We start from the raw sequence: 23,875 nt of genomic DNA, 5'->3' as shown, positions 1-23,875 counted from the left end.
TTCTGGTTGGTTTAATGCACATTATGCTCAAAACACACAAATAACTCATTAAGAGTATAGGGAGAACCCTTTTAGACTATGCGCTGGGTGCACAGACAGTTTTTCCCCTCCTTAAAATAGCAAAAGTGAATGCGGACATTTCCTTCTGCGCTTTAGACTTTGCTCTTAAGCGACACCGGGACGTTTTTTTGCACGCATTTTCTGTTGATCTTTGATCCCTCGGGACTAAATAAAGGGCGTCAATGTGATCATGCACACCAACGTGCAAAACGCCAAACATAACCCAAACATAAAAAAAAACCCTCATGCTCGTTTTTTTAATGTTTTGAAGCGCCACATTAAAACCTTCTCCACCAATCAGATCGGCACTTTTGTTCACATGCACAGAGCTGCTGAAGTTACAGTAAACAGCACTTGGAGGCGCTCAAGCGCAAAACTCTCAATACGAGCGCACATTGAAGGTGATGCACAGAGGCGATATGAACGTGGAGTGCTAATTGCACTGCTGAACAATAATCATTTCTTCATCACTAGAGCTGGAGCTGCTGCTTGAACCATCCATAACAACAAGCGTGTCAACTTTGCCTTCTTCTTCTGTGTTACAAGCGGGTGTCAGAAGTTGTGTAGCGCCATCTAACGTCAAGGAATGATTATGCATACTCTTCTGTTCGACGCCAGGGATAATCACTTGGGTTTGAATCCGGAAAAAAATCTTGAAAAACCGCTGACGATAAACGCAAACGAAAAGCGTCCCGTTGTGTACGAGCCGTTAGATCGTTAAAACAGAGCCCTCAGTATGTCATTCATTCATTCATTCATTTTTTTGTCGGCTTAGTCCCTTTATTAATCCGGGGTCGCCACAGCGGAATGAACCGCCAACTTATCCAGCAAGTTTTTACGCAGTGGATGCCCTTTCGGCTGCAACCCGTCTCTGGGAAACATCCACACACACATTCACACACACACTCATACACTACGGAGAATTTAGCCTACCCAATTCACCTGTACTGCATGTGTTTGGACTGTGGGGGAAACCGGAGCACCCGGAGGAAACCCATGCGAACGCAGGGAGAACATGCAAACCCCACACAGAAACGCAACTGAGCCGAGGATCGAACCAACGACCTTCTTGCTGTGAGGCGACAGCACTACCTAATTAATATATAAATAGAACAGAAATTCATATAACTCAAATAATAATGTCAAATCAACCATCACACGAGTAAAGATATTTTTTTTTATCATAAATGTTATTTAATTGTGTCATGTGACATGCTGAGTGATCAAATCAACTTTAGGCGCACCTGAATTTCGTCAACCTGATGAAGGTAAATTGGCTCAATCTGAAAATGTCCCCCTATATACGTTTCTGAAGAATGTGAACTATGTAGCCAGAAGTATTTTGTCTTTAAAATAAATGCTACGGAGCGGTATGACGCCGTTCCTTTTCGCAATTATCAGCTGACCGCTTGCCTTTGGTGGACGGCTCTCCTGCTGTTACCAGTTTATCCAATGGCTCGCAGTGTACGTTGGCGGACTTGAAACACAGAGTTGGCAGGTTCCAGAAAGCAGAACTAAAACAAAAGCCAAAAAATAAAATTAACAAGTAAATAAGAGGGTGAGAATGTGGTAAAATCTGAAAACATAGTAAAACTCTTTGTTTTCCTGGATCGCTTAACACTGTTGGTTAGGTTTAGGGATGGGTGGGGGGATCGGTTAGTCAGTCAATCGACAGCGGCCTCTGGTGGATTTACGCGAGAACAGCAGATGCGAATGGCACTCGCAAGAGAAGTTTGAGATCTCTAAAAAGTGTTCACAGCGCCCTCTGGTGGATTTGAAAAAAAAAACATAGGTCCTGAGATGTATTTGCAGCTCTCCAGAAATGTATATAGAGGTACGTTTTCAGTATAAGCCTGGGTTGTGAAATACCTAAGTGCACATGAGTGCTGTTTTTATTTATTTAATTATTTATTATAAATGTATTTTTAATCACTTATTTTTCAACTGCCTTGGACTGATTATTTTGTAATTGTCAATGATGATGCGTTTTTACCGCACGTGAGCACACAGACCCCTCAGCTCTTCACCCATCACCGAGTCCCCATCTGATCCTGCAGATACATGTCCTAATCCACACTAACACTGTGACCAACTGCAGATTAACCGCTTCATCCACACTCTGACCCCCCCCCCCCCTCCCCCCGGCCACACAACACACACTAATCAACATGAGTTCAACTCTGTACATTGTTTTAAGATTATTGGGGTGCACATTTGACAAGAAAATACTCCTGGACCCTTTCTTCATGAACACTGTATTGTTTAGTGAATTGAATTAGGCTGTTTGCTATTTACTAATAACACAATTCTGATAAAAAAAAGTAATCTACTCAAACATTATAGGCTGATTTTATAATAAGCTTCCAGCTCATTGTAAAACATCTGATGTGTTTATTTTTGGTCTTTCTCAAATCCCTCAGCCAAAGTCTGTCATCACAGTGGCTCAGTATTATTATTATTATATTATTATTACCTCCAGAATGGCTTGAGCATCTGTCTGCGCTCACAAGGAGCGTCTCGCACCTCTTAAAGCAACGTAGGCTCATTCTGATAATGTCCTCTAATATACATTTCTGGAGATCGTGAATTATATAGAGAGAAGTATGTATGGAGGCATTTCGTCGTTACTATGAACACCGCAGGGTGGTATAACACCGTTCCTTTTCGCTCCTACCTGATTATTACCAGATTGTCGAGTAGCTTGCCGCATACGTTGGCGGACTTGAAACACAGAGAGGAGTTGCCCGCGGGGTTCAAGTCTAGCAAAGAACGGCTCCAGAAAGACAAAAAATAAACATGTAAATAGCAGGGTGAGGTAAGATCATGCGATTGTTCATTCTTTATGTCATGCAGAAGTGAGTGTAAATATCGGCCAATAAACAATACACACAAATGTGTGTATGGGAAGGTGTGAATGTGCATGCAGACATGCTTCTGTTTACGCACTGAACCTGCAGTCATGTCTGTGTGTGATTAACAGACTGGATTAAGAGGCTGATTCTACCGCACTAATCTGGTGTCAGATTAGCAGATTGGACTGATCTGGTAAACTGTCTGTAATGTAGACACAACTCCCACCCGTGCAATGACTTAGAGCATTAAAAAAACACCAAATCCCAGGCACACATGAACAGCTGACTGCTATTTTTCAGTCATTTACTCTGAGTTCCGCTGTAAAACACAAACACCCTGGTATGGATGTTTCCCAGCGATGGGTTGCATCTGCTGCGTAGAACATATGCTAGATAAGTTGGTGGTTCATTTCGCTGTGGCGACCCCTGATTAATAAAGCGACCAAGCTGAAAATAAAATGAATGAATGAACTCAATTCTCAAGATTTTTTTTGTCAACTTTATGGTTTTATGTTCAATCCACTTACTTATTAACAGTTAACCTAATCGATTTGCATTGGGTCAACATGAATGAATTGTGTGGAACCCTGTATTTTTTTACAGTGTAGTACCGTACATTTACCACAGTCAATGTTTTAACGTTGAAATTTGCATTATAGGTAATTTATTAACTGAAACTAAATAATAATCTGACACTTATAAACTATGAGTAACACTATATTTTGCAACACAGGCTCATTGTGGAAACGTAGCTCCGCGGACATTTCTGGAGACCGCAAAGTACGTCCCGGGTGGTACGTATTTGCTCAGTTTTTGTTTTCGCGAATCCACTAGAGGCCGCTCTGCTGCACTTTTTTCGTGTCTCGAATGCCTCTCGGGAGCGCACACCATTCGCGTCCGCGTTGTTCTCGCACGAAAAGCCGTCTGAGGCCACTGTCGAGCGACCGTCTGTCCGACTGCTTCCAGACAATGACCAAACATGGTCCATAGCTGGCCGAGTTCAGGCCGAGTCATTGGTTATTAATTTGGCTGAGACTAGGCCCAGATATGGTCCATGTTTGGTCCTTAAATGGAAGCCAGACTTGGTCCAGTAATGCACTGCGGCATGCGGGCCAAGCAAAAGCTGATTGTGTGGGCCAGATCTGGGCCAAAGAAAATTTGCTATGTGGGTATAATAAACAGACCATCAAAATAAAGTGTGACCAAACTATCTTTAGCTTAATAGCTAAAACTATTTGTTTAATTTCACCGTTTAATATTAATATTTATAGTTCTTTGGTTAAGGTTCAAATATGATATGCCTTCAGTAAAATATGATTCGAGTCAGAATAACCCATTCAAACTGAATAAACCTTTTTCTGACTAAATATCCTGAAAATGACCAACTACAGTTCCACCCGGATATTCAGCTTATGTCCTGGAAGGTTTTGTTTTGTCTAGGTGGGCTTTTGGCCGCGGAGTTAATTACCTCTGTCTGGTAACAGTGTCTGCGCTTGACCCTGAAACCCCTCAAAATAACCACACAAACACAGGCATTAGCTGTAATCTGGATAGAGCAAATGAGAAAAACTGGTATAAGTGGCAGACAGTAAGTGGTAAAAAGAGGGTTAAATGAAGGTAAGAAGAGGGGAAGGAGTAGGGGATCAAGGGATTAGAATGGTCGATACACATTATCTTACCCTCCAGTCTGAAAGATGACACTAAATCTGTTAAACTCACCCACCCCATGTGTAGCAGCTCTCACCCAGCCCCAGTCTGTCAGGATTTTAACGCAAACAGTGTACAAATCGTTCCCAGCTAACAAATTTAGGTTGTAAGAGCGTTCTCATAACGTTATATGTAACGTTATAAGAATGTTGAAATGTCCAGTTTGCTTAATGTTGCTAGAACGTTTTTTATAATTAGGATAACGTTGTTACAACGTTTTTAAAACCAAAATTTCCACCAAAATATAACGTTCTAAGAACGTTTATTTGGAATGTTCCAATAACGTTGAAATGTCCAGTTTGCTTAATGTTGCTAGAACCTTTTTTATGGTTAGGATAATGTTGTTACAACGTTTTTAAAACTAAAATTTCCAACAAAATATAACGTTCTAAGAACGTTTTTTATCAACATTATGGCAACGTTTTTGAAGTACAAATAACGTTCTAAAGACGTTCCGAGAACTTTGTTCAAAGAACGTTAACAACGTTATGAGACCCTTCTAAAAACAATCTGATAACGTTTTGTGCTAACATTTCCACAACTTTTAAAGAACGTTAGTGAATGTTCTGGGAACGTTCCCTGTTAGCTGGGTTCTAGTACCAACCCTGTTTGACCTTCAGAAATGCCTTAGTTGTCTTTGTTGCATGGTATCAATAAGGTACCAGAAAATAATGATCGGTCACACTCTATTAGTAGAATTCTCGCTGCTAACAAACCATTACCTAAGACTTTCATCTCAATAAAAGTACTAACTTGGTGCGTTGGTGTTAGGTTTTGGGTAGGATTAGAGATGTACACTCGCCAGCCACTTTATTAGGTACACTTACTAGTAATGGGTTGGACCCCTTTTGTCTTCAGAATTGATCGTGGCAGAGTTTTAACAAGATACTGGAAATATTCCTCAGAGATTTTGCTCCATATTGTCATGATAGCATCACACAGTTGCTGCAGATTTGTCGGCTGCACATCCATGATGCCAATCTCCCGTTCCACCACATCCCAAAGCTGCTCTATTGGATTGAGCTCTGGTGACTGTGGAGGCCATTTGAGTACAGTGAACTCATCGTCACGTTCACCAGTCTGAGATGATTGAGCTTTATGACATGCTGCGTTATCCTGCTGGAAGTAGCCATCAGAAGATGGAGACACTGTGCTCATAAAGGGATGGACATGGTCAGCAGCAATACTCAGGTAGGCTGTGGCGTTGATGCTCAATTGGTACTAATGGACCCAAAGAAAATCTCCCCCACACCATTACACCACCACCACCAGCCTGAACCGCTGATACAAGGCAGGATGATCCATGCTTTCATGTTGTTGAGGCCAAATTGTGAGCCGAGCATCCGAATGTGTCAGCAGAAATGGAGACTCATCAGAGCAGCAACGTTTCTCCAATCTTCTATTGTCCAGTTTTGTTGAGTCTGTGTGAATTGTAGCCTCAGTTTCCTGTTCTTAGCTGACAGGAGCGGCACCCGGTGTGCTCTTCTGCTGCTGTAGCCCATCCGCCTCAAGGTTGGACGTGTTGTGTGTTCAGAGATGCTCTTCTGCAGAGCTCGGTTGTAACGAGTGCTTATTTGAGTTACTGTTGCCTTTCTATCAGCTGGAACCAGTCTGGCCATTCTCCTCTGACCATCAACAAGGCATTTGCTCCCACAGAACTGCCGCTCACTGGATATTCCCTCCTTGTCGGAGCATTCTCTGTAAATCCTAGAGATGGTTGTGCGTGAAAATACCAGTAGATCAGCAGTTTCTGAAATACTCAGAGCAGTCTGGCAGCAACAACCATGACACGTTCAAAGTCACTTAAATCCCCTTTCTTGCCCATTCTGATGCTCGCTTTGAACTGCAGCAGATCGTCTTGACCATGTCTACATGCCTAAATGCAGTGAGCTGCTGCCATGTGATTGGCTGATTAGAAACTTGCTTTAACAAGCAGTTGCACAGGTGTACCTAATAAAGTGGCCGGTGATGTTCTGAAGCTCTAATCAACCTAGATGTGCAGAAAAGGATGAAATCAGCATGAAATGGAGTTTAAAACTATCCTTTTTTTCCTCTATCGTGACACTCATCCTATTGAAACTGAGGAAAAGAAATGTAGGGCGTTGCTTGATTGTGTGCTTTGGGAACTGATTGATTTCAATCATGTTCTCTTCTCCAGTCCTACCTCCTCCAAACACAATTGGATCATGTGATTGGCTGTGCCGCTCCCTGCTGACACATGAGAGGCTGTAGCTGTGCTTGGATGCAAGAAGCTCCAAGATGGTAAGGACATTTTCCAATTCTGTACAAGGCTTACTGTGCAGGACTTACTGTAGGAGACAGATGGGTATCCAACATGGGGCATCAATTTCCAACATACAAGAAACATGTAAGCCTAATCATGCCCAATCAAGTTGCTACCATCCGATTAGCTGATTAGATTTTGATGAGCAACTATATTGTTTTATATGGCATCCAAAAGAGTGTGAATATTGTATGACTACAGATGTCAGACAAAACTGAGGACAGGACATGACAGGACATATGGCTCCAATCTTTCGGGTTCAGTTGTGAATGTAAACAACCTCTTTCACCAGCAGAGGGCACTACAGTGTTGGTCAAACTCAAGAGGTGAGCATTAATGCACCACTGACTTGGAATTGACAATGTTTTTGTCTCACAACTGGCATCTCCAAGTAATGTCACTATGTAGTAAAATACTTTTGAGTAATACTGTTTTATTGTAATATAGCTACACCCAGTCTTAGTGCCCGCCAGTTTACTGGCTTCAATAGTAGCTGCCACTATTGGCTTCTGTTCCCAAGCTTCAAGCATCACCATTTTTGAGCTACAGACTGACCGCTGCCTGATCTTTAGAGAACTGTTATAAGTGCTAGATCTGCCAGAGCCTTTGTTCACTCAAAACTGAAAATTCTTTTTAATTACTAACACTCCCGTCATTCCAACCTGAACACAGAAATAACAATTAAATTATGAAAATTGTGAGATTAAAGCTAGGACTTTCAAAAATATGTCGCTATTTAACATGTTGCAAAATTAAACACCAGAAAATATATTGTAGGCATATATTAAGAGCTCAAATACAGTTGGTATATCGATTTTGTTTTGACTTGTGGCCCAACAAAATGAAAATCACCTGAAAACAAGTTATTATTCATTCATTCATTTTCTTGTCGGCTTAGTCCCTTTATTAATCCAAGGTCACCACAGCGGAATGAATCGCCAACTTATCCTGCACGTTTTTACGCAGCGGATGCCCTTCCAGCTGCAACCCATCCCTGGGAAACATCCACACACACTCATACACTACAGACAATTTAGCCTACCCAATTCACCTGTACTGCATGTGTTTGGACTGGAAACCCACACGAATGCAGGGAGAACATGCAAACTCCACACAGAAACGCCAACTGGGCTCGACCCAGCGACCTTCTTGCTGTGAGGCGACAGCACTACCTACTGCGCCACTGCGTCGCCCCACAAGTTATTAAAATAAGCTTAATGAATAAATAATTTATTAGGCCTAATAACCTAATAGTTTTTGATGGCGTTTTTACAAATGCCAACCGAATATCACCGAGAAAAAAAAAAAAACCCTCACTTATAATAGCCCAACATAAATATTTATGTTTACCTTTAAAATGATAAAAAAAAGTTATATTGAGTTGCATGTTATCCTAATATTTCACCAATTTTCATGGTAATAACTGTGAATTTAGGTATCTTTTTTAGGTGTTTTTCTGGCTACACTAATGCCTTAAAATGTATCTAAATATATATTTCAAGAGTTCACACTTAGCTGATGATTAATTATAAAAGCTTGTTTGGCATGCTGTCCCGGGAGAGAGCCCTGAGCTCATGAGATCCTCGAGCCCAGGGCTCCCTCCCGTTGCAAGGCGGGAGGGGAGTTTGAGCTCAGGTAGATCTCGAGAACTCCCCTGCTGTAGCAAGTGAATGCTCTTGAAATTAATTACTAACTAGAAGCGTGTCTATGTTGACAATTTGGATTGTTCAGTTGACTTAATTGCATGTTTTTAGGCGGTGGGAGGAAACCGGGGAACCCGGGGGAAACCCACGTGAGCACGGGGAGAAGTGCAAACTCCACACAGAAATGTCTGCTAGTTTTGGTAAAGCCAGGAACCAGAGACATTCTTGCTGTGAGGCGACAGTGCTAGGCACTGGGCCACCGTGTCACCCATCCGGAGGAGTAGAGGAGGAAGGGGGGACTCTTCAAAACGAAGATAGCAATGGAATAAACCCCAGGGTATTTATAGTAGTTTAGGAGTCATCTAATTGGATCGTAGTGAATTAGATAATGCGGGTCAGCTGCTAGCAATCATAAGCACGTGATCCTCTCGAAATTTGTTTATACATAAACTTCACTTCAAGAGTTCACTATATTTATTTATTGGTTATATGAATAGTCTAACTGTGGGTCAGCTTGCATGTGTTTGACGTCTTTACCTAAAACTTTAAACATGCATAGGCCTATTATTTAAAATAAAACAGAAAAAATAAGGAGATTAAAATATGATTTAAAGCACTCGTTTGGTGCTGAAGCCATGATCTGTCTGCGTTAATAAACGGCATCGTTGCATTCCCTTCGTTGATAAAATCAGTAATTGCATGAAGTGTATATTATTATTACTATAAAAAAGTATATTACTGCCGTAAGTCAGTAACTCAGGCAGCAATGCAAAGTCCTAATGAATGTGAATAAATAGTCTAAATGAAATGAACAAGAGGGACCAAAATGCAGTCACTAGATCTAGTACCACTCTATTATGACATACTGGCGCCAGGCCTGAAGGAAGTAAAAGAATCTCTGTGCAAAGTCTGACATGAAAAAGGATGTAGCGACTACAGATACAGACATTTTTGGTCAAATATGGACTAAACCCAACAGTTGGGGTTAATTTTATAAGTGGAGTTTTAAACCAATGGCTGGGTTTATGCACTTAAAATTGGGTTGAACCCCTGCAAACTTTTTAACAACTACATTAACCCTTTATCGGGCGACTTTGACATTGATTAAAAAATCAATTTGCATTACTTGAGGTCATAAAAATCTCGTGATAAGCCCCAGTAACACTTCAAGGAGCATTTCAGAGAGTTTCCTGTAAAGGGTTAAAGCTACTGAGAAATAGAAATGAATGGGCATGAACGTTTTCTTGCTTCTGTTCTATTACAACCACATTTTCCTTTTTACCTTAGGGTGGAGCACCAGGTTAATGATTTACATCCACCAGGTCGATCTTTATGCCAGAACGCACACAGATCAGGAGGGAGTGAGAGCTTGAGTGATCAGGTAGGTGTCATTAAGAATCAAACAGATTTCATTACTGTCAGGATAGATGACCAACGGGCATGATTTGCATGGATTAAAAGTGTGTATGTTTCGATGGTGTGTTTTGCCGGATACCTACCAAGAGCCAATTTCTAAGTTTCATTCTTGACACCTGATGGGACGGGTAGCTTTAGTGTACATACCATTTTACAGGATCGAACATGATGTATATAAGAGATTTTGTTATTCATCATGACTGTCCAAAGCTTACAGTTCTCTTAAGTAAGCAATGATTGCTGGGCACAAGCAGGACTCCAGTAGACCCTGACCGCCTCTTCAGTCATAAAGCGTATGCCATAGAGGGCAATAAGACTGGCTAATCATTTCCTCAGAGGTTAGAAATTCTGGTATTAAACACATCGAATGACATCTGAATGGAGGAGATTTCTATTTAGCATGACTGGTGACACTTTACAGTAAGGTTCCATTTGTTATTGTATCTTCTAATGTTAACATAAGAATAAACCGTCCAGCGTATATTACAGCAGTCATTTAACAAATACAAACAATGAATGCACTTTCATTATCTAACATCAACAATAGAACGTTCAGTGTTTTTCCATGTTATTAAAAAATGAAACCTTATTGGAAAGTGTAATTGTCTGCCTTTTGACTTACAGCAGTCCTCGATCATGTCGTAGCTATAGTCAAGAACTTTCCACATCAGCAGTACTGACTAACCATTTACAGTTTATAGTTTCTGAAACAGATGATGACCACTAAAATCATTGCTAAACAGAGTATTTTTGTATACAAAGCCACATAATTAGAAACTATTGGTCAATTCTGTGCTATTTATGGATTGCTTATGGTGCATGAGCCAACATTGAATTAGATATTAGGGTCAGACTTTACAATAAGGTTCATTAGTTAATGTTAATTAATGCATTTACTAACAGGAACAAACAATGAACAATGCATTTACTACTGTATTTGTTCAATACAGTAGTTCATTTTTAGTTCATGTTAACTCATGGTGCATTAACTAATGTTAACAAGCATGGACTTTGATGTTAATAATGCATTAGTAAATGTTCAGTTATGATTAATAAATGCTGTACAAGTGTTGTTCATGATTAGTTCATGTTAGTAAATACATTAACTAATGAACCTTATTGTAAAGTGTTACTGATATTATTGACTCTGGTGTTGGACACAAGTGTTTACTTGTTGTTTTTGGAACTAAGGTGTGCAGTATGAATGCAATTTTATTATTGTTTTTTATATATATGTAACTTATTTATCTATTTTTGGTATGGAGAGCTCTGCGGTGACATGTGAATTTCCCTTTAGGGATTAATAAAGTCAAACAAACAAACATGCTATGGAGCGGAATAGATTGAAACATGTGTTAATTTAGCTCTCCTATAACACAAAACTAAATAATAAAAATAATTTAGAGGTTATATCGCATTACTACACAAAGTGTACTGTAGGTGAACTTTTACAGAATGTTATAATGATGTTTTCTATTATTAGCTTATGTAGTGTTCATATCTGCACTCATTTATCAACTCAACTCATCACACTTTATGGACTAGTGCAGTCATTCTAACTTTTATCAAATCAGCTTGTGAGTCATTCTCCATATGGGTCATACTCCACATATTGGGCTTAACGCCTTATTCACAGAGGGCGTCAGCTTCAATGCTTCCCATTCACTTCGAATAGGTGACATTAGGCGTTGGCGAGCTGCATGGTGAATCCGTCTCACTCCAGTGGTGTTGCTCGCTGCAGAAGTTGGGACTTGCTCAACTTTTCAAGCACCGACGGAAGCATCAGCCAATCAGATCGCTGTATGCAAATACACCAGCTTAGACAGTGGCCTATTGCTGAGTGAATTTCATTGGCTGCACTGCTATGACTATCGCGTCAGCTCCAACTACAGACACGCCCTCTGTCAAGCGTTGACGCTGAAGCCCTGTGTGAATGTGGCGTAATACAATCAAGTTTTATTGATTGTTTTGTGAATAAACAGTTCTGTTTTCACTGTTAAGCTGTGGTCACACTGGACGTTTCTCCTCATAGACTTCCATTCATACACATGCTATGGCGTCGGACTGGAAACGCAGGCTTGTGTGTCAAGTTTGCTGCGTTGGAAAGTTCAAGCTTGGTGAACTCTTTTCCGCAAAATTGCATCATGTGACTGCGTGAGACCAATTAAAGATCAAAACTAACCTGTCTGGATAAGAATTTAAAACATGGACCAATCGCTCGCTTTCTTAAGTGAAGTTTATTTATAAACTAATTTCAAGAGGATCATGTGCTTATGATTGATCACAGCCGGTCCTGCATTATTCAATTTATGATTCACCAATCAGACGATCCTTAAGCCACTATAAATACCCTGAGCTCATATCACAGTCATCTTCGGTTTGAAGAATCCCCCCTTCCACCCCTACTCCTCCTCATTTCCTAGATGGGCGGCACGGTGGCCCAGTGGTTAGCACTGTTGCCTCACAGCAAGAACATCACTGGTTCTAGTCCTTACCAAGCCAGCTGATGTTTGTGTAAGGAGTTTACACGCTCTCCCCATGCTCATATGGGTTTTCCCCAGGTTCCCGGGTTTCCTCCCACCGTCCAAAAACATGCAGCTTAAGTTAATCGACTAATCCAGCACCATAGACATGCTCCTAGTCAGTAGTTATCTCTTAAGAGCGATCTCTATCTGTTCATTTTCTACTACAGCAGGGGAGTTCTCCACATCTACCACAGCTCAAACTCCCCTCTCGCCCTGCAAACGAGAGGGAGCCCTGGGCTCGAGGATCTTATGAGCTCAGGGCTCTCTCCTAGTACAGCATGCCAAACACGCTTTAATATCAGCTAAGAGTCAACTCTTGAATGTCCAATCATCTGGTTTAATCCCTCTCGACAGAATTTCGCAAGCTCAAACTCTAGTGCGACCGCAGCTTCAGTCTCGTGTAAGATATTTTTGGTTGCGTTTATGTCACTGTAACTGACAGTCATCATTTTGCAAATGCTGCAGTTATATATTAACTGATTTCAGTGTGGCAGAGTCTCACTCGCTCTGTTTTCTTAGTGTCATGCTGCTTTAGTAAAGCTGAATCTCCTCAGGCCAATGGAAGCCCAACTCAAGAAGCTCAGACAGATGCTGGAGAAGGAATGCCAGCTCAGCCAGGAGCTCAAGAACCAGAACCAGGATCTGAGTAAGACACCGATATCAGGATCCAATCAAGAAAAACTACCTTCCAGCAAATTCCTGACATTAGAATATCACATTTCTTTCAGAGAGACAGCTTGAACATAAAGAGAAGCATTTACAGGCGCTGCAGGAGCGATTAGATCAGCTTGGTAAGACAAAATGAACTGTGTGTGCCCCCTTTAATATGTTTCCCTAATGTCACCAATAATTAGCTTCACATACAATTCCTAACTAATAGATATCATCATCATTTGATGATAATCACAGTACATTAATGTTTTGCATTAAAATGTTATTCACTCTAGGATTATCATGCAAATGATGTTTATTGTTAAATAGGCACCTGAGTAAATCTGCACACATTTCCAGCGCAGAAATCTGAACTCTGGATAAAGCCAGGTTCAAAAGTCAACAGGCAGATTTGCTATATAAACCAGATCAATGATACTGTATCTTCAGAAAGCTGTTTGACCACTCCTCCACAAATTCAGGTATATGACATGTTGGCTTGCGTGATGTCATCTCTGACTGTTCCATCAGCAGCAGCAGAAAGGGTATGTCACTTAACCATGTCTCATTCAGAAGCATGAGGAGATTCCATATATCTGGTACTTCCTCTGGAGATTTCCCTAAAAAGGGCTGTCAAGAGGAGCATCAGATATGAGAACCAGGTCTGGGTGGTCCACTAAGCTGCAACCACCACATTCCCTGGACTGGCACATAATATGTGTGAGAGGGCACACTTGGAAAATGCATACTTACTTAACTTTCCCCGGGGCATCCGATGTATTTGGGCCAAGGGGTACCATGGTCATGGAATAACACAACTGGCAGAGCTTTTTCCCCAAATCGATCACTTTCCATCCATGTTTGCTCTTTGAGGGAAACTTAAATCTTTTAATGAAAGCATCTATGGCAGTGAGAAGGTAGGCAGTTTATCTGTGCACTCATCTGTTCCAGAACTTTTGTGGGACAAACCGAATACCTCTGAGTGTGCTGTAAAATCCTGCAAAGAAAAGATCTCAATTTTTATTACAGGGATCAGATGCAATAGCCATTACAAGATAAAAATCTGAATGAGTGAATGCACGTCAATGTACTTATGTAAGGGGGAGCAGCCTCTCATACAGATTCCAGTCACCAATACCTTTGGCATGTTTCTGTACACCAATCTATCAGAGGTGATAGAGCTTCTAGGTCAGGGGTGTCCAAACTCGGTCCTGGAGGGCCAGTGTCCTGCACAGTTTAGCTCCAACTTCCTTTAACACACCTGCCTGGACGTTTCTAATATACCTAGAAAGAGCTTGATTAGCTGCTTCAGGTGTGTTTGATTGGGGTTGGAACTAAAATATGCAGGTCACCGGCCCTCCAGGACTGAGTTTGGACACCCCTGTTCTAGGTGAAGCCCCTACTGTCAACTGTGATAGATTTTTAAAATGAGTGACAGCAAGGGAACTATGGGGCCTTTAGGGTTTATGAATTCATGTTACGTTGTTACTTACATATACCCAGCAGTGATACAGAGGCCGTCAACATGACTTTAGATTGACGTTGTACTTTAACGTCGTGGGGACATTGTATTTTGTTTGGAAATTGGGTTGACGTCAGAACCCAACGTCAGACTGACGTCAATGTCCAACAACCAACCTAAAATCAACCAAATTTCAATGTCTAATGATGTTACAGCTTGATGTTGTGTGGATGTTACAGCTATGGCGTCTATCAGACGTTGGATTTTGGTTGCCGTACATGACAAATAAATGTCAGTATGTGACGTCAATATGACGTTGGTTTAAGATGTTGGCTCGATGTTGGATTTTAGTCACTTTCCAACACAAAATCAACCAAATTTAGCCTACCCAATCAACCAAATCATTTGACATCTGTATTGGACGTCAAAATAACGTTGTCCTTAGATGCTAACTAGACATTGTGTTTTGGTCACCTGACACCATCTAACCTAATATTGACGTCTTATGGAGGTGTGCCTTCTGGGTATTGTCATGTTATAGTGTTTTCTATGTATTGTTATGTAGTTCTGTTGAAAGTATTAAGATTCATGCCATCTCATTTCTAATGTTGTCATCCAGATTGCACAACTCAACGAACCAGTAATGAATTGCCTAAGGTTTGGCAAGGCCGGGCAGCTGTTATGGCCCCTGAGCAAGTACCTGAAGTCCTGGATATCACTGCCAATAGAGTCCAAAAAACTTCCAGGTTACTGTATACACATCTTAATCGAGAAGCTTATCAATCTAATTAAACAGCAATGGTATTCACTGACCCCAAAGTTATGCTATGTGTGTGTGGTCATCAGTGAGACATCTCAGATCGTGAAGGCCATTGGGAAGAATGACTTTCTTCGTCGTCTGGATGAGGAACAGATCAGCATGATGGTGGATCTGATGAAGGTTCTGGACTGCCGTGCGGGTGATGAAATTATCAAAGAGGGCACGGAAGGAGACAGCATGTATATTGTTGCTGGTGTGTATTTGTGTGTAAACTGACATACCAGTGAACATATCTTGTCAAAACATCTTCTTTTGGGATCCAAAGAAGACAGAAAGTCATCAGGGATGAAAAAAAGCATTGGTCTGTGTTTTAACAAAGATTGAATGTTGTTATATATATTGAAAGCAACATAGGCTCATTCTGAAAACGTAGCCCTGTATACATTTCTGGAGACCGCAAATTATGCACCCAGAGGTCCCAGGCTGCATTTCATTTTGTAAACGAACGCTACGGGGTTGTATGACGCTGTTTCTTTTCACGCTACCAGCTGCTTGCTTACCTTACCAGTTTGTCCAGTTAGCTCAACATGTACGTCGAGACGCAGAGAGGAGTTGACCATGATGACAGGGTTTGAGTCTGGTAAAGAACGGTTCCAGAAAGCAGGTAAGACAAAAACAGAATAAAAAAATAAATAAATAAACAAGTAAATAACAGGGTGAGAATGTGGTAAAATCTAAAAACGTGGTAAAAATCAGACGAGGGCTTTTCTTTTTCTGGATTGTTTTTGAAAATTGGTGGTAGGATTTTAGGAAAGTGGGTCTGGCTGGTCAATCGATAAAGTTGGTGGGGTTTAGGGAAGGAGGAGGGTGGGTCAGTTGATTGGTCGGTCAGTCAGTCATTCAGTCAGTCAAACAGTCAGTCAACAGCGGCCTCTGGTGGGTTTACGCGAGAACAGCAGGCACGAACGGCATTCACTAGACAAATATGAGATTTCACAAAGCATATACAGCGACCTCTGTTGTATTCGCGAAAACAAACACTGCAAAAATACGTACCTCCTAGGCAGTATGATGCCGTTTCTTTTCACACTTACCAGCTGACTGCTTTCCTCCGTATGGACGGCTTTCCCACTTTTACCAGTTTGCCCAGTAGCTCGCCATGTACATCAGCGAACTTGAAGCACAGAAAGAAGTTGACCAAGACGACGGGGTTCGAATCCGGTGAAGAACCTAATAGTATGGTGAATCAGTGCTTTTGAAAACACTAATGGTTGGGTTTAGGGAAGGAGGAGGTTGGGTCAGTCAATTAGTCAGTCGACAGCGGCCTCTGGTGGATTTACGTGAGAACAGCAGGTGCGAATGGCACTCGCGAGAGAAATTTGAGATCTCTAAAATCATACACAGTGGCTTCTGGTGGAATCGCTAACACAAAAACTGCAGCAAAACCTTCCTGCTGGGACGTATTTGGTGCTCTCCAGAAATGTATATAGTGATACATTTTCAGAATGAGCCTGGGTTGTTCTTTTCCGAAGGCAAGATACCAATACCAAATAGACATTCGAGTATTTATATATTAGCCTCTAAGACCAAGATGTGACCATAACAAACAGATATAACAGGAAAAAAAATAGTTTACACTTTATTTTTAGGTGATGTAGTTACAGTGTAACCATTCGTTCAACTACTGAGTAATATTAGTTAATTTCATGTATTACTATATGGTTGGGGGTGATGCAGTGACGCAGTAGGTAGTGCTGTCGCCTTACAGCAAGAAGGTCGCTGGGTCGCTGGTTCGAATCTCGGCTCAGTTGACGTTTCTGTGTGGAGTTTGCATGTTCTCCCTGCGTTCGCGTGGGTTTCCTCCGGGTGCTCTGGTTTCCCCCGCTGTCCAAAGACATGCGGTACAGGTGAATTGGGTAGGCTAAATTGTCCGTAGTGTATGAGTGTGTGTGTGTGTGTGTGGATGTTTCCCAGAGATGGGTTGCGGCCGGAAGGGCATGTGCTGCTAAAAAATGTGCTGGATAAGTTGCCGGTTCATTCCACTGTGACGACCCCGGATTAATAAAGGGACTAAGCCGACAAGAAAATGAATGAATGAATGACTATATGGTTGGGGTTAGAATGTGGGGTAGGTTTAGAGGTAGCTACATGTAAGTATGCATAATTCATCATAATTACAGTAAGTGCATGGCACATGTGTAACTACGTCACCTTAAATCAAAGTGTTACAACAACCCAAAACTCTTTCATATGTGAACAAAAGACAGTCTATAAGTTTGTAAGGATAAACTTTTGAGTTTTTTAATTCTAGCGGGGGAGCTGAAGGTTACTCAGGCTGGACGTGATTTGCGTATTTTGAGCCTTGGAGATATGTTCGGGGAACTGGCCATTCTATACAACTGCAAACGAACAGCATCAGTCAAAGGTCAGTTGCCATCGTGGAGGGATGAAAGGCCATGAGTTATTTGAGTCGCCCTCTGCTGGTGGGATCAATGGTTAACTGTTTTCCCCCCAGCCATTTCTGCGGTAAAGTTATGGTGTATTGAGAGACAAACGTATCGGAGCATCATGACCAACAAATCCAAGATGAAACGAGAGCAGCTGATGGGCTTCCTGAAAACGTACGACATTCTGGTGACACTTCAAGTCAGACGCTTACTCACTGTGGATTATGCTTAAGTGAGTTTTACTGTTGTTTTCATCAGGGCGCGCACTTTGAAGGCTCTGAATGATGTGCAGTTGTCAAAAATCATCGACTCCATGGAAGAAGTAGGTGTGATTTTTTAAAATAATAATATAATAAATACCAGTTGCTTTCTAAATCTTTTAGTTTCATGATTACGTGTGTGATTTGTGTTATAGTAATGCAATCTGGTAAATAAAGGACAGACAGAAAGAGGTGACATAAGGGGAAAACTTGTACATATAAACAAACTGTAACTTAGAAATGTAAGTTTATATCAATTAGTTTTATAATAGCTCTTAGAGTCTTAGGGCCCTTTTAGCTGAAATAGTAGCGTATGGGTCTTTCTGAAAGACCATTATAAATTATCAAAACATGAATGAGCTGCTATAGTCATTTACTAACCATCCAGAGTATAGAAAGGCTAAATAAACACAAGATAGACTTATCGATTTCAGTGACGCGGTGGCGCAGTAGGTAGTGCTGTCTCCTCATAGCAAGAAGGTTGCTGGTTCGAGCCTCAGCTGGGTCAGTTGGCGTTTTTTGTGTAGAGTTGCATGTTCTCCCCATATTCGCATAGGTTTCCTCCACAGTCCTAACACATGTGGTGCAGGTGAATTGGGTAGGCTAAATTGTCCGTAGTGGATGAGTGTGTATGGATGTTTCCCAGAGATGGGTTGCAGCTGGAAGGGCATCCGCTGTGTGAAATATGTGCTGGATAAGTTGGCGGTTCATTCCGCTGCGGCGACCTCAGATTAATAAAGCGACTGAGCCGAAAAGAAAATGAATGAATGAATATGACCCAGTCTAGACTCGAACCAGCGACCTTCTTGCTGTGAGGTGACAGTGCTAACCACTGAGCCACCATGCTGCGCTGGGGCTTTCATTCATTTTCTTTTCAGCTTATCTGGGGTCGCCACAGCGGAATGAACCGTCAACTTATCCAGCATATGCCCTTCCACCTGCAACAGATCACTGGGAAACATCCACACACACACTCATATACTTAAGTCAATTTAGCTTACCCAATTCCCCTATACCGCAAAAATCAGAGCACCCGGAGGAAACCCACGCCAACATGGGGAGAACATGCAAACACAGAAACACCAACTGACCCGGCCAGGACTTGAACTAGCGATGTTCTCGCTGTGAGGCTACCCACTGCATCACCGTGCTGCACCCTAGGGCCCTTGAGCATATAAATAAAATAGTGGCCTGAGAACCAAACCCTGAGGAACATCTCTGGAAACTGCTGAGAAGAGGAAACTACTGAAACGCTGAGTCTGCAATGACAATGCTGGGTAACAAGAGTGAAATATATCATGGGAAACAGTCTTAAAGGCAATTATGAGGGTGAGGAACATCCATATATCAATGTCTTCTCAGCGTGATGGCACCTTAGTGAAACTTTTAACACCTTTAGCACTGCAGTCCCAGTAGTGTAGGCTGAGAAAGGTCATGAAAGATTGATGTTGAAGCAGCCATCTCCGTCAGCATTTCCACAACAAAAGAGAGATCAATACTGAAGAAAAAAGAAATGGTGTCTTAACCACAGGTGGATCTGGGTTTCAGCGTAGCAGAGACAGTGTGATGTGGATGTGTGGCTGTTTGGTGTGATGATAACAGACAGATGTTAACAGTCAGTTTTTGGACAGATGAAGTTGATCATTGGATAAATGTAGAAGAAATAGACAATTTAGGAAATATTTTTATTCGATGCCGTGGGCCAGCCTGATCACCTACCGGTGACCTGCTCACACCTGCAGCTTCTTCATGATGGACGTCCAGTGTTCTCCAGACTGCAGCTCTGCTCAAAAAGTGTGGCCAGAGGAGAAATGGTGGACCCAACTGAGCCTGGCTTCTCTCCAGGTTTTCTCCTTCACTTTGGTCAATTGGTAAAGTTTCTTCCTCCACTGGCTTGCTTGGTTTGGGACTTGTAGAGCTGCGCATTGATGGATTTGCTCTTCAAATCAAATCAAATCACTTTCATTGTCACATCAGCAGCAGCACGTGTGCTATGATGAGAAAAGCTTAGGTGCTGCTCCAGACAGTTCAAAATACAGACAGTGCAAATACAACGACAATGTGAAATTGACAGCGATATGTACAATGAATTGGTGTTTACAGTGTTTGGACTTTCAGCAGTGAAGATTAAACCACACTGAACTGAACTTCAGCTCTGAACACTGGATTGACACAGCTTCTGTTCACTAGAGCTTCTGTGTTCAGCTGCTGACACACACTCTACATTGTGGAAGAGCTGGAGAAATACAGATCAATGGAATTGTGTTTAGTTGTGAAGAAGAGTGTGTAACTGAAGAGTATGCGAGTTTTAGGACATACTCATGCTCAGTTACGTCCCCAGACATCATCTACATTTCTGTCATATTTACTCTCCTACCTCATTAGTCATTCAGCTGTGTGTTAATCTGCCATTCGCGAGTCATTCATAATGAAAGATCTCCTCCTCCTGGCTAATTATGCATTCAGAAGTTAATGTCCAAACACAACTTTATATAAGTTTACATTGTTTCAATATGATTAAAATATGTTAATTGTCATTCCAACAACTTCACGTATCCACCTGAAAACTTTTACTTGGGTTTGTAGTTTTAATCAAGTTCTCATCCAACACTCAGTGTATTGCAGGCAATATTAGCAGTTCGAGTATTGACAGTACTAGACTTTTACCTGAAAGAGTCCGCCATCCGGGAACCTTTGGCATACTTTTTCAACATACCATGATTTAGGACATACTAATTCTATTTTTAAATACTATTTAGGATTGATAGTATGCAAATTATGATGCAGCAACTCTCTCTCTGATATGCACTCCTCTGCTGTGCCTAAAGTCATTCCTATACACGTAATGTAGACATGAAATCAAATATAACCATACTGATGTTGTTAGCTCACATTGCTAGTTTTTCAATAAAGGCGAATTGAACTGAATCAGTCATCAGCTAAGTGTGAACTCTTGACATTTCAGTTTTAGAGAAGAAGTAGTTAAGGGTACCAGGCTTTGACACAATATTCTGTATATTTTGCTTCTAGCAAAGCATGGCATAATGACTTGTCCTTTTTATGTTTGTTTCCCCGCAAGGTGAGATTTCAGGACAATGAAGTGATTGTCAGAGAAGGAGCAGAGGGCAACACTTTCTATATCATTCTCAAAGGAGAGGTAAAGGAGATTTTTATTTTAATGCATACAGTTGTTTTGCATGTTTATGGTTCAGGGAATTGTTAAACGTCTTCTGGTCAGAATTATTCACCCCCTTTGAATTTTTTTTTTTTATTACTATTTTAAATGTTTCCCAAATGATGTTTAACAGAGCAAGGAAATGTTCACAGTATGTCTGATAATATTTTTTCTTCTGGAGAAAGTCTTATTTGTTTTATTTCGGCTACAATAAAAGCAGTTTTTAATTTTTTGAACACCATTTTAAGGTCAATATTATTAGCCCCTTTAAGTTACATATTTTTTCGATAGTCTCCAGAACAAACCACTGTTATACAATAACTTGCCTAATTACCCTAACCTGCCTAGTTACCCTAATTATCCTAGTGAAGCCTTTAAATGTCACTGTAAGCTGTATAAAAGTGTCTTGAAGAATATCTAGTCTAATATTATTTACTGTCATCATGACAAAGAGAAAATAAATCAGTTATTAATAAAATAAACAGGGGCGCTAATAATTCTGACTCCAACTGTATATGTTTAAGCTGTATCATATTCATATGTTGTACCTTTATATGAATTTAAATTATTTATATGATTTAGGAGCAAATGAATTTAACGTTAATGTGTCTTTATAAGTAAACTAAACGAAGTAGGTTCTAAACAAGGTTGGACTAGATACATATGAAGCAAACGTCATTGTAAAAGATGTTTGTTTGTGTTTAAAACCATTTAAAATCATCTAACCTGAAGAAAAGTCCTAAAACAACTGTTTTGGTTCATGTCTCATTAGGTGTTAGTGACGAAAAAAGTCAACGGCCAGCAGAAAACCATCCGTAAAATGGGCGAAGGGGAACACTTTGGAGAGCTGGCTCTCATACGGTAACCATGCTCACGGTTACTTAGTGACAGCGTCATGGGGCCATTAGCATCACAATATCAGGAATAAATATTTGTTAGTGGCTGATCGACTGATTATCAGGCACCTTTGTAAATAATTGAGCCATAAATAGTTCAAATATAAAGATCTGGTTCAAATGTTGAGTGACGCTGAACGTCAGTCTTCTGTTAATGCAGAGAGATCCTCAGGACAGCCACGTGCACGGCTGTGGGAGTCGTCATTTGCTTTTCAATCGATAAAGAGTGAGTTTAACCCATAATTTGAACCCATCATCGCCTCGATTTAAGATTTGCTTAATGAAATCAATATGTTGTTACAGGGTTTTTGAGGAGACCATTCCTTTTGAAAGCCTCGAGCTCCACGATGAGTGAGTTTTCCTGCTTCATGTCTTACATCTGTATTTTCCTCCAACTTTTTCAATAAAACGAAACAAAAACGTAAATCAAAAATTTTCCGTTTGTAGTGTAAATGTTCCCTCAGCTTGAATCTCTGTCTGCCACCGTCGCCACAGTATGCTAAAGTATGTGGTTTGCTGACATTTACTATGTGTTAGGTAGACATTGGGAAACAGTGGGTAAAGTAAGTATTCAGTTGAATAAGTATTGAACACGTTAGCATTTTTCTCTGAAACACATTTCTAAAGGTGCTGCTGACTTGAAATTTTCTCCAGATGTTGGTAATAAATCCATATATCAAAACAAATCTAATTAGTTCACAAATGAATTTCTGTGTAATAACATGAAGCGAGACAGGGAGGAAGTATTGAACACATGAAGAAAGGGAGGTGTATTCCAGCAGTGAAGTCCCAGACAGCAGCTGAAATCTCTCAGTAGTTCTTCAGCAAGTCTCTGCCCTTTCTCAGTGTAAATGAAGATCAGCTGCTTCAGTCCAACATCTACATCAGCAGGAGGATGAAGATGAAACATTTCAGCAGGACAATGATCCAAAACACAGCCGAGGAGACTCTCAGATGCTTTCAGAGAAAGACAATCAAGCTGTAGAATGGCCCAGCCAATCACCCGACCCGAATCCAATAGAGAATACAGAATAAAGCTCAGATTTGATTGACGAGACCCACAGAAGCATCAGGATTTTTGACTCTCTGTTGAAGCCTGTGGGAAACTCACACCTGAGCAATGCATGAGACAAATGAGAGGCGTCTTTAAACAAGCCTTTATATGAAGTATTAAAGACTTTTCAGTATTCCTTCTGTCATTCCACTGTTATTACACGCAACTCATTTCTCAGATTTGCTTAAGTTGTTTTAGTTTTTATCAAAATTTGGTTCAATCCCATGTCAACAGCTCCTTTAGAAATATTACTCTCAGGAAGAAAAATATAATGCGTTATCCACTGTATAAGCTTATCCATAAAGCATTTATCTGAAGCTAACTGACTGGTCCAAGTGTGATATTTTGCTCTTACATTCATATTCATTATTATTGGGCATTAATATTCAATGTTTGAATTGTTATGGTGTGTTATTAGTTTAGCATTACGCATCAGGAGTTGAGGGCCTGTTGGAGATAAGAACAGTTATTAATTGTAAATTGTTTTGCAGTGCTAATGTCTCGGAGATTGATGAAAAGCCAGAGAAAGCTCGGTAAGATGTTTTATTTTAAATATATTGTCTTTCAGCTTGTTTCACACACCCCAGCAGAAACAGGACGTCTACATGACAGGACATTTTGTTTGGAAATGAAAATTGGGTTGGCGTCAGAACCCAACGTCAGACTAATCTCAATGTCCAACG

The 23,875-nt window shown here is 40.8% G+C and overlaps 2 protein-coding genes across 7 annotated transcripts in view; both read left to right on the top strand.

The window, feature by feature from the left end:
- lats1 (large tumor suppressor kinase 1) overlaps positions 1 to 23,875 on the top strand; it is a 777,671-nt gene that overhangs the window by 625,584 nt on the left and 128,212 nt on the right. The gene's annotated exons all lie outside the window — the stretch shown is intronic.
- The window catches only part of prkg3 (protein kinase cGMP-dependent 3), a 31,391-nt gene continuing 11,161 nt past the window's right edge, over positions 3,646 to 23,875 (top strand). The window contains exons 1-15 of one of the 6 annotated variants that reach the window (XM_087297962.1): positions 3,646 to 3,706; positions 6,778 to 6,881; positions 9,834 to 9,927; positions 13,007 to 13,133; positions 13,216 to 13,278; positions 15,220 to 15,346; positions 15,447 to 15,613; positions 17,672 to 17,785; positions 17,876 to 17,981; positions 18,066 to 18,129; positions 21,147 to 21,224; positions 22,015 to 22,103; positions 22,299 to 22,364; positions 22,442 to 22,489; positions 23,684 to 23,725. In XM_087297962.1, coding sequence (XP_087154088.1) covers positions 6,838 to 6,881; positions 9,834 to 9,927; positions 13,007 to 13,133; positions 13,216 to 13,278; positions 15,220 to 15,346; positions 15,447 to 15,613; positions 17,672 to 17,785; positions 17,876 to 17,981; positions 18,066 to 18,129; positions 21,147 to 21,224; positions 22,015 to 22,103; positions 22,299 to 22,364; positions 22,442 to 22,489; positions 23,684 to 23,725 — 1,229 coding nt within the window. In that variant the 5' untranslated portion in view covers positions 3,646 to 3,706; positions 6,778 to 6,837. Of the gene's footprint in view, positions 3,707 to 6,777; positions 6,882 to 7,104; positions 7,230 to 9,833; positions 9,928 to 10,244; positions 10,383 to 13,006; positions 13,134 to 13,215; positions 13,279 to 15,219; positions 15,347 to 15,446; positions 15,614 to 17,671; positions 17,786 to 17,875; positions 17,982 to 18,065; positions 18,130 to 18,953; positions 19,988 to 20,090; positions 21,225 to 22,014; positions 22,104 to 22,298; positions 22,365 to 22,441; positions 22,490 to 23,683; positions 23,726 to 23,875 lie in introns of those variants that run through there. The other 5 variants (XM_087297963.1, XM_087297964.1, XR_015518059.1 and 2 more) reach the window with 5 other exon arrangements.

The sequence above is a fragment of the Danio rerio genome, chromosome 20, assembly GCF_052040795.2.
Source record: "Danio rerio strain M-AB ecotype USA chromosome 20, GRCz13ab, whole genome shotgun sequence".
In the NCBI taxonomy this organism is placed as follows: domain Eukaryota; kingdom Metazoa; phylum Chordata; class Actinopteri; order Cypriniformes; family Danionidae; genus Danio; species Danio rerio.
Note: the sequence above shows the minus strand (reverse complement) of the source record. Positions and strands in the feature narration are given on the sequence as shown.